General features: G+C 41.9%; 1 protein-coding gene across 1 annotated transcript in view; it reads right to left on the bottom strand.

The window, feature by feature from the left end:
* Nucleotides 1-634: 634 nt before the first annotated feature.
* Nucleotides 635-9,429, bottom strand: part of CENPC (centromere protein C) — a gene marked incomplete at its 3' end in the record, with an annotated part of 17,314 nt that continues 8,519 nt past the window's right edge. Inside the window, exons 6-11 of the mRNA XM_008948956.1 lie at nt 5,445-6,225; nt 4,730-4,768; nt 3,714-3,787; nt 2,761-2,829; nt 1,546-1,650; nt 635-733 (exon numbers count right to left, since the gene is read on the bottom strand). Of these exons, the coding sequence (XP_008947204.1) occupies nt 635-733; nt 1,546-1,650; nt 2,761-2,829; nt 3,714-3,787; nt 4,730-4,768; nt 5,445-6,225 (1,167 nt within the window). The remainder of the gene's footprint in view (nt 734-1,545; nt 1,651-2,760; nt 2,830-3,713; nt 3,788-4,729; nt 4,769-5,444; nt 6,226-9,429) is intronic.

A 9,429-nucleotide genomic window follows, 5' to 3' on the forward strand; every position in this document is an offset into this window, starting at 1 on the left:
CTGCAACATTACTCGCCGGAGCCGGGAACTACGTGCATCAACCTTTTGAATAGATCTCGGCTCGATGTTATTATAAAGAATGTTTTTTTATACTGATCACACAGGAATGGCATGAAATTCCTTAGCAAAGGTAAGAAAAGGACTGGCTCAAAGGGGGCGGGGGAGAGAGGCACAGAAAGGAAAGTTTGAATCTTGGTTTAATCAATTGCCTTGACTAACTATCTTGCTCTCTACATTAATAGGGCCTCTTGTAATGCTACTAATTGTTTTGACTTTCGGTCCCTGCATCCTCAATAAACTTGTAGCCTTTGTCCAAGGAAGAATCGAGACAGTACAGCTCATGATACTACAACTCTACCTTGGCTTGATGGAATACCCCTCCAAAAAGCAAGACACTCTCAATAACCAACTTTAAAGAAGCTACGCTGATACAGCGAATTTAAACAAGTCTGTGCCTTTGAATTTGTTATGCTTTTGAATCTCTTGTTATTATTCTGTTTTTGCTATGGCTTTCTTTTTCTCTAAATGTAAGGTCCCTTCCAACCCAAACCATTCTACAACATTATGATTTGATTACAGATTTTTTTTTTTTTTTTTTTAAGTATTAAAAGAAAAAAAGAAAGTCTGTTCATACTTTTTTCATCTCTTTTCTGATTGTGATCACACTTCCTCTGTTTAATCTTCCTGTCAGGTTCTGTTTCTGGACACACTATTCCATTAATCACAAGACCTCCTGAAACAGAAGAAAGTGAAACAAAGTTCACTAATCCAGAATAATTTTACAAGACTGCAGACTTGCACAAGCAATGAGCACTTCAGCTAAGAATATATTTCCTCTATGCTGAACTCTTCAGATAGCTTTAGAGAGCCAGAACACACCAAAGATTTTCACTGTCAAGTATTTTGGAGTGCAAAACAACATGAGATTTTTTGAAAAGAACTTCATCGTATTCCAGTCAAAGAACATTTCAGAAAGCCACGACATGAGTCAATTTTTAAGACAAAATATCAACATTAGGGACACAAAGTAATACTATTTTCAAGCAGACCAATTAATATTAGGAAAGGACCAAATCAGGCTGTATTATCAGAAAAAAAGCCCTGAGAACAACATCTGTTCTATCACTTAGGGTATTAACACTAAGACTGGATAAAGTACTATAGTATTTGCTCTGGAGAACAATCCCCACACAAAGAGAAGTGCTCCAATGAATGATCCAGTAGCTTGTCTCCTTTTGCAGTATCATCCAGAACCTCTGATGTAGTAAACCCATTAGTACAAAGAAACTTTTGCTCTTTCTTAAACACTTAGAGCAAGGGTACTTAAAATGCTCTGCTGATACTATTTCTAGCTGACACAGGAGTATCAGGAGAGAAAAAGACTACATGGAAAGATGACTAAATAGCTGGAGACAATAAATAATCTCCTTTTTTAAAAAATTATCAAGTAGTAAGTATCTCAAAGCTTTCACAGCACAAGATCAACTCAGATTTCTCTTTACTGCCCAATGAGGAGAAAGCAAATAGGAATTTTGGAACCAATACCTGAAGGACTCATTGTATAGTTGATGCGCTCGCCTCGCCAATATTCCAGAGGTCTCAGTCGTATCCGTTTTGTCCGACGAACGTTAGGGGTGTTGGAAGGCAGCACTAATTGAAAGCATGAAATCAGTCACGTTAAGTATGAAGGAAACTTCAGCAACAGAAAACAAGAAATATCCTTTCCTGTCACCCTGTATCAGGGGACCAGCACTTCCCAGCTGGTATTACAACAGGAAAAGGGAATGAAGTATTGCCAAAAGCTTCCTTTTTCTTCAGTCACCGTGCTGACTTTACAGGAGATTTCATTCTATATGTCTTAGTGAATCACTGAGACACAGACATCAGGGGCTCAAGCACAAGGAGCAGCAAACATGCTACAACTGTGAAGACAAAGCTCTCAACAAAGACTAAGAAGGTTGCCTAAATCTGAGGGATTTCAGCAGCAGCAGTGAAAAGGCGCTGCCTTGGTTTAAGAGACTACATAAGCAGTCCCCCTTCTTCTGAAGCCCTATCTATCTCCAAGGTCTAAAAGAACAGCACTTTTGCAAACAGAAACCCCACAGATTTCCAAGATTTCTCAGAAATTTATCATCATATTTACGTAGTTTCAACTTTCAGTTTTTCTAAGCTGCCATATATCAATACAGTAAGATTCAATACTTTAGTGTTCATAAGAAAGAATAAAAGCTCCATAAGAACTGACAGCAAATGAGTCAGGATTATTTAAATGCTAAAAATAATGGCATAAACCTTGCTGAAAATGGTTTTGAAGGTAGACAGCTATAATGTGCATAAAATAATAATGAAGGCAATAAAAGAATCAGACTAGTATGGGATTACAACAGCCTGCATGCCCACTGTTGCCTCCTACCTGGACACAGAGCAGCACAGAAGGCAGGTTATTCACCCCCTCAGTTCAAACTCTTACTGGTCTCACTGAACTGTAAGCAGTGTCTTGCCTCAACAGTAAGTGAAACATGTGGAAATCTGACAGTTTTTTAAAAAGATTAACTGTTGAGTACAGTAATAAAAAAGAAACATTAGCATTTTTTAAAATTAGTGTAAAAATTAGAGCATCCTGAAGAACTAACAAGTCTTATCTATAAATACTTATTAACGTATGAACCCTTCCTGTGTCTCCTGCAGCAAAGTTTACATCAAGTTGGAAATGCATTCGTACTTATGCCCTTACAGTAAGATACTTAAAAATAATCTTACCTATTTTATGCCTTGCTATTTCATCTGACAACAGAGCTCTTAGATGAGAATTCAAGTCTTCAGAATTATCTGAAAATACATTCAAGAAACCACTTTTATAGGCATTTACTGTTCCTGACTGCTATTCAATATACCCACTAGAAGTAAAGGAAGGTTAACACAAGCACAAGCCAAACTATTAGTCTTCCCACCAAGACAGCTTTCTTTATGCATATATGAAACCAAATACAGATAAACAGTACGTGTAATTAGTTTTTAAGCAGTATAGGCTTGAAAATTACATGAAAACTATACATTCAAGTAAATATTCCCCAGGCTCATCCCTCTGATAAAACAAACACTGGCAAACTGTAACTACACATATTATTTTATGGACCAAAGTGGAAGGTCATTCAGCTGTATAACACCCAAGCCCAACTTCAGAGCAAACCTCTTGCCAGAACACACAGAAAACCACATCTCTAAAGAAAGCATTGCATGAATTAATAACATTCACAACTTGCTCTAGAACACTAACAAAAAGCCTTTCTATCCCCAGGGCTCATGTTATAACAATATGTACAACTTGTGTAGGGAAATATTTTTAGGCAAACAGGCCATGATTCTGTAAGGCTGTACAATCTGGTCTAGAGTGGCCTGAAGTGATCTTATATAGTACCATCACGTGGTAACACAACAAACTGGTCCAGAGTCTAAAAAATGTCTTCAAAGTATTTTGGAAGGATAACTTTTATCCTGATGTCAAATCGTGTAGTCCTCACCCTTCCGAAGCTAACCGAACGTAAAGCTGGCATACTCTGTCATGTTCTTGGGCAGAAACATGACCACAGCCAATACAAACTGCATTTCTTAATCTGGACAAGCTAAATACAACAGAAATTACTGTACCATCAATTAGAGCTTTTAAGAAGCTTACACATAAAATGCAAGAAAATACCAACTTTAAACATTACCTGTAGACACACTGTCCTGTTCAGGAGACTTAAGTCCAGAAACCATTTTAACACCATGCTCTAGAACAGGCCCACTTCAAAGAAAAACAAACAAAAATAAAACACCTGCTTGAATATGTTCAATGATCCAAAGGAACATTACAGCACTACAAAGAGTAGCAAATTCAAGGTTTTTTTTCAGATCATCTGGGGTTACCTGTGTCGATTAGACACTGAAACAAATGGCTGCTAGCTAGAAATTAGAGGTCTGACATTCACCAATTGCTCCTCTATGCAGTTATTAGGTAGACAAACCAGCGTTCATACCTTCTCTCTAAACAGGTTTTCTAAAAACCTTGTAAAACTTTTTTCTTTTTCCTCCCTTCCAGAATAAAGAGACATTTTCCTCTGCTTTGTGGCACTAGCTTTCAATTTTCCACAGACCACAATTATAGAAATGCTTTAAAGAAAAGTTTTGCATACTATAAAGAAAGGATAGTAAAACAGTTTGCAATTGTAATATGTATTCTATTATAAAATCTCCCCCATAAAATGGCAATAATTAACATTCCTTAGTGATTAAGTCACTTATAACAGGACTTCACTTGCAGCCTTAGCATCTGTACCCCTAACCTCTCCTTTTCCCTCCACCTGTGGCTGCACTCTGCTGCTTTTACCATGCCAACGAAGTTCTGCTGTGACCCACCTTATCCAAAAGGTGCAGTTCTAGGAGCACTGGTATTTCTGTTCAAAAATCACACACTTAGGTGGAAGAAAACCTCAAAGGAAAAAAATATCCCCAAAGGCATGAAACTTACTATGGCCCCTGAATCATGATAGAAAGAAGAACTTTATTAATTTATTAACTGTATTAGCATGGTATTTAAACCCCTCTGGCATAAATCACGTTCTTGTTTCTACTAGGTTCCTCCTAGCAGAACACAGAATGCAGGAGTAGTAATTCCAAACAGCTGTTCTCTCTCAGTAGAGCAGAAGTGGGATTAAATCCAAGTTTTATAGGCAGCTGAGGAAATTACCTTTCATGACCTGCAGCATCCACAACTGCAAAGGAATCTCTAGAAGAGAAAAAAATATTATTCGTGTTACATTTACTGTTAAGTCAATTTTACTTACTGAAAGGAACCTGTAGGTCAATAATTTTATGTACTGAACAGAACCATAAAAAACATTTAAAAAAAAAAAGTTATGCAAAGAACAGTGATTAAAAACTCACTCAGACTCGTTTAAGAAACTTCCTCTTTTGATTATCGAACATTAGCACAGTTATTTCCTCAAAAATAAGTATAGCTGAAGAACTAAACATCATATTTTCTCAATTTATAAACAAAATAACAAGCCTGGCAGTGAAGTTACTGTATGGGTGAGAGGGTTGTGGGCACATGTGTGCCTTTGTCTTTGGTTTTGTTTTTTTTAGACTGGGTCTGCTACTCAAGTCTCAAAGGAACACTTCAAAATTTCCAGCACAAGTTTCCTTATGTAGAAGCAGACACTGGATTTGGCACTCACCTTGGAGAATGGTGATTACACCACTTGGTTTCTCTATTAGCTATTCAACCAGTCTGAAACTGTCACATAGTTCAATTGGGCCATTACTGCTTAAAAGCCAACGAGATGTGTTTAATTATCTACCCAGCTACACCACACTTGTAAGGAATTACATAAAAAGCTTACTTTGGTCCAGTTTGCATGGTACGTTTTCTTTTTTTACTTTTCATTTTCACCTCTGGTAACTTCTGTTTTTTTCTTGCCATGTCCTGTTCAGAACTACTGTCAGAAGGCGTTTGAGAATCGGTGTCCTCACGGCTCGAGCAAGCACCTTCACTCATTCTGTGATGAGTTTTTTTGGGAGTCTTCCCTGAAGACTTAGGTGACATTTGTTTCTTTCCAGAATTCTTTATACTATCTACAAGATACTGTAGTGCTTGTACAAGAGCGTCATTGCCTGCACTAAGTGACTCCAATGAGTGCAATACATTTTTAGGCTTTTCAGACTTAGCCAACTTTGGACTCCCGGGAGTCTGCAATTTCTGCTGCAGGGGTGAGGTAAACACTTCATCCAATTTTACAGGCTCTTGTTCAGGCTCTTCTTCACCAGGTTCAGAGTCAGAACTCTCCTGTCTTTGTAACTGAGACTTTTTATTACTACTTTTCTTGACAGATTTTTTAAGCTTCTTCCTCACACTTCCTGTCAGCCTCTTAGCTACTTTACCTTTTGGGACTTTCTGCTTAGCAGTTTGTTTCTTGGGAACTAAAGGTTGAGAGGTTTTTGAAGCAGATTGTGGATCCTTGGGAGACCTGAGATTCTCTTTTGAAGACACAGTCTGCTGTTTCTGATGGCCAGCTGAAGGCAGAGGAGAATCCTCACTTGGCATCACCCTGGTTTTACACTGCTCTGTATCGGGTGCATTCACTTCCAATCCAGCTGGTGACATCAGTTCTTCACCTTCTGGTTTCGAGGACATCTCCTTCTTGTTAGGAGAGCCTTGCCTAAGTGCACTCTTTTCAGTCTTTCCTATCAATACACAAAACACTTGGATGTTAATATCTTTTCCCATTAAATCTGAAGATATCCAACTTAAAAAAACAGTGCCACAAACCCAGACTTTTCCCTGATTGTTAAAAGAAGGCTTTCTCTGAACTAGTGTATGAAAAATTCAAACCAGAATTTTTAGCCGACTTCCAGTATTTCCTAGCAGAAAATAAAGGGCAGAGCTGTTATATTCAATCTGCTTTTCAGTTTTCAGTCCTTCCTGCTACAAAATCCTTCTCAAGTAATTCCTAAAAACTAATCCCCTCTTTTTCAAAACATTTATCTTAATTTTTCTACAGAAAGAGGAGCAAAAGCTCCTTGTCTGCTCCTAAGAAAAGGCAACACTGCTAAGCTAATATTTAATGTCCTAACAGGAAGGGGAAGGGGTGGGAAGGCAGAAAGAATGAAGACACTCTGCCTCACTGCCTTGCATACACCCAAACCTAACTGTGAAACTGAAACATCAGTTAGGAATCCCTTCATGTCCCTCATCTACTTTGTACTTATTTGCCAGTAAACTACCTGTCCTGGTTGGGCTAGGATAGGGTTGATTTTCACCTGAAGTTGGGAGGGAGCTATAGCCAGGGCAGGCAACTGAACCAGCCAGTGGGTTAAACCATGACAGTCTTTCTGGTGCGCAATGTGGAGCCCAAAGAGTTGAGATAAAGAGGAAATCTGACCGAGGTGTACTAAACCAATTCTGTTATTCATATTCTTTTTTGCAATCTATTAAATAGTGCATGTCCACAATGTTAGCCCACGTGCTTACATGGTGGTCTTGTGCTAATCCTTATTGTCAGATGCAGGAAGCACAAAACTAGTACAAACCATAAAGCTCAACACTGCAAACACCTGGTGCCAGGGCAGACACTGGGGCTGAGTGAAGCTTCAGTGGTCTGTGTCCTTGAGGCCCTGACAGGGAATGTAGAATGCAGTGAAGGTTGCTTGCCCCATTCTCCCACCTAGCTCATGACAGTCTACTCCGTGCAGGTGCAGATAAGGAAGTTTTGTGCTAATTACAATGAACAACTGTCTGCCCACAGCCCCATCCCCGCACTTTGATCTTAAGTAACAAAAAAAGGTATAAATGTCATCCTGCTTGGGACCCCGTTTGCGGGACGAGACTTCGGCACCGAGTCGCAGGGACTGACCGACGGGTCTGTTCTCCTGCCCCCCAGCAGGGACACCTCTGGGGAAGAGTTGTGGCCTCAGCTCTGCCAAGTGATTTTTCCCCAGGAGTTTATCATTATTGCAATTGACTTTTAGAGCTCTATAGCTACCCTGCATCTTAGTGTATTTATCACCAGCAATCACAAGGAATCTGTATGTTGTGTGCAAATGACCCCATGCTGTCCGTGCACCCAATGGCTGCTGCTGAATGCGACCGGACCTACAGCCACAGGCTGTTTCTGCCGGCGGGGGGGGACCCCCAGCCCCCTGGAACCTGCTAAAACACAAGTTCAGCCACCCCCAGCCCCTCTTAATAGCTGAGAACCAGCTAGAAAGCAAGGGGATTTGTGTCTTACCAAATTTGTCTCTCCCTTACCCACACATACCCCTTTCCCTTCATGCAACACTTAGGTCCTGCACGTGTTCTCTGGGATGGTGTTTGCCATCTCTGGGAAACAGGTCAGGGGCCTTGTCCCATTTTACTGAATGCTGGCAGCTCATGATATGAGGTTAAACGAGTATGTGCATGCAGCCTGGTTGTTTTCAGTCATCTCACCCAGCCTGTGGGTGAGACAGGTGAGGAGACACTCAGGTTTTGAGAATTTTGGCTATCTTTGGACCATCCAGGCCAGCATGCTCTCAGTGCTGTGTGTTTTGAATGTTTGCCAAGTTTTGTTTAGGGTTACAGAATTCATCTCTAAGAACATCTCCCTGAGATCTACCCCAATGCTGGATAGTTATGAATAGCAGTGTATGTGAAAGAGTATGGGCAAGTGCCTAGGCCAATGGTGACCTCCAGTGTTCTGGAATTTCACCTCTGAACAGGTGCAGAGTCCCAACAAACTGGTGAAGTACTTACAAAAGGCGTGGTGTCAACCTGGCAATCCCCAAGAAACACAAATCACGGCAACATGTCTGGGCCTTGCCCTTGCCTACCGAGTGCTTCTTAGCACTATTCAGTGACCTCAGGGTGTGGAGGAGGTCTCTGGACCTAAAAACAGTCCAGAAGCTGCTCCAGTTGACCTGCAGAACCAACCTGTGCCTGTATCAGTCACCCCAATACAGAAGATGAAATACACAAAGAAATCGGCCCATGTAGTGAGGGGTGACGATGAACCAGGGCCACCAGAACAAGAGGAAGAGCCAGAGGTGGTCATCTGACCCCTGTCCCCGAGTGAGCTGAGAGACATACGAAAGGATTTCACCCTCTGCCTGGTGAGCAGCTTCTCACCTGGCTGCTCCGATGCTGGACCAGTGGGGCTGGCAGTGTGGAACCTGAGGGAAAGGAGGCCAAGCAGCTGGGATCCCTGTCCAGAGAAGGGGGCATTGATAAGGCAGTCGGGAAACAGACACAAGCCCTCAGCCTTTGAAGGCGACTCCTGTCAGGTATAAAGAAAAGGCATCCCTTCAAGGAAGACGTCACATCTTGTCTGATGGCCCAGCACATCAGACCCACAGGAGTACAAGGCTCTAGTTGATACTGATGCACAGTGTACCCTGATGCCATCCTGCTGTAGCGGGGCTGAACCGATCTGTATCGCCAGGCTGACAGGGGCATCCCAGCAGCTCACTGTACTGGAAGCTGAAGTGAGCCTGACTGGGAAGGAGTGGCATAAACATCCCATCATGACTGGCCCAGAGGCCCCGTGCGTCCTTGGCACAGACTGCTTCAGGAGAGGGGATTTCAAGGACCCAAAAGGGTACCAGTGGGCCTTTGGTATCGCTGCCTTGGAGGAACCTGAGCAGTTGCCCACCTTGCCCGGGGTCTCAGAGGACCCTTCTGTGGTGGCATTGATGTGGGTAGGAGAGCAGCAGCTGCTGGCACCAGCAGCAGTACGGCACCGACCGAGATCCCCTGATCCCCATCCAGAACTTGATTCACCAGCTAGAGCCAGCGGGTGACCAGCAAAACTCACTCGCCCTTCAACAGCCCTGTACGGCCAGTGCGAAAGTCTCACAGAGAATGGAGACTGACAGTGGGCTACAGTGGCTGAATGGAGTGACACCAGGGATGAG

This window comes from Merops nubicus, unplaced genomic scaffold (assembly GCF_000691845.1).
Source record: "Merops nubicus isolate BGI_N331 unplaced genomic scaffold, ASM69184v1 scaffold9821, whole genome shotgun sequence".
NCBI lineage: Eukaryota > Metazoa > Chordata > Aves > Coraciiformes > Meropidae > Merops > Merops nubicus.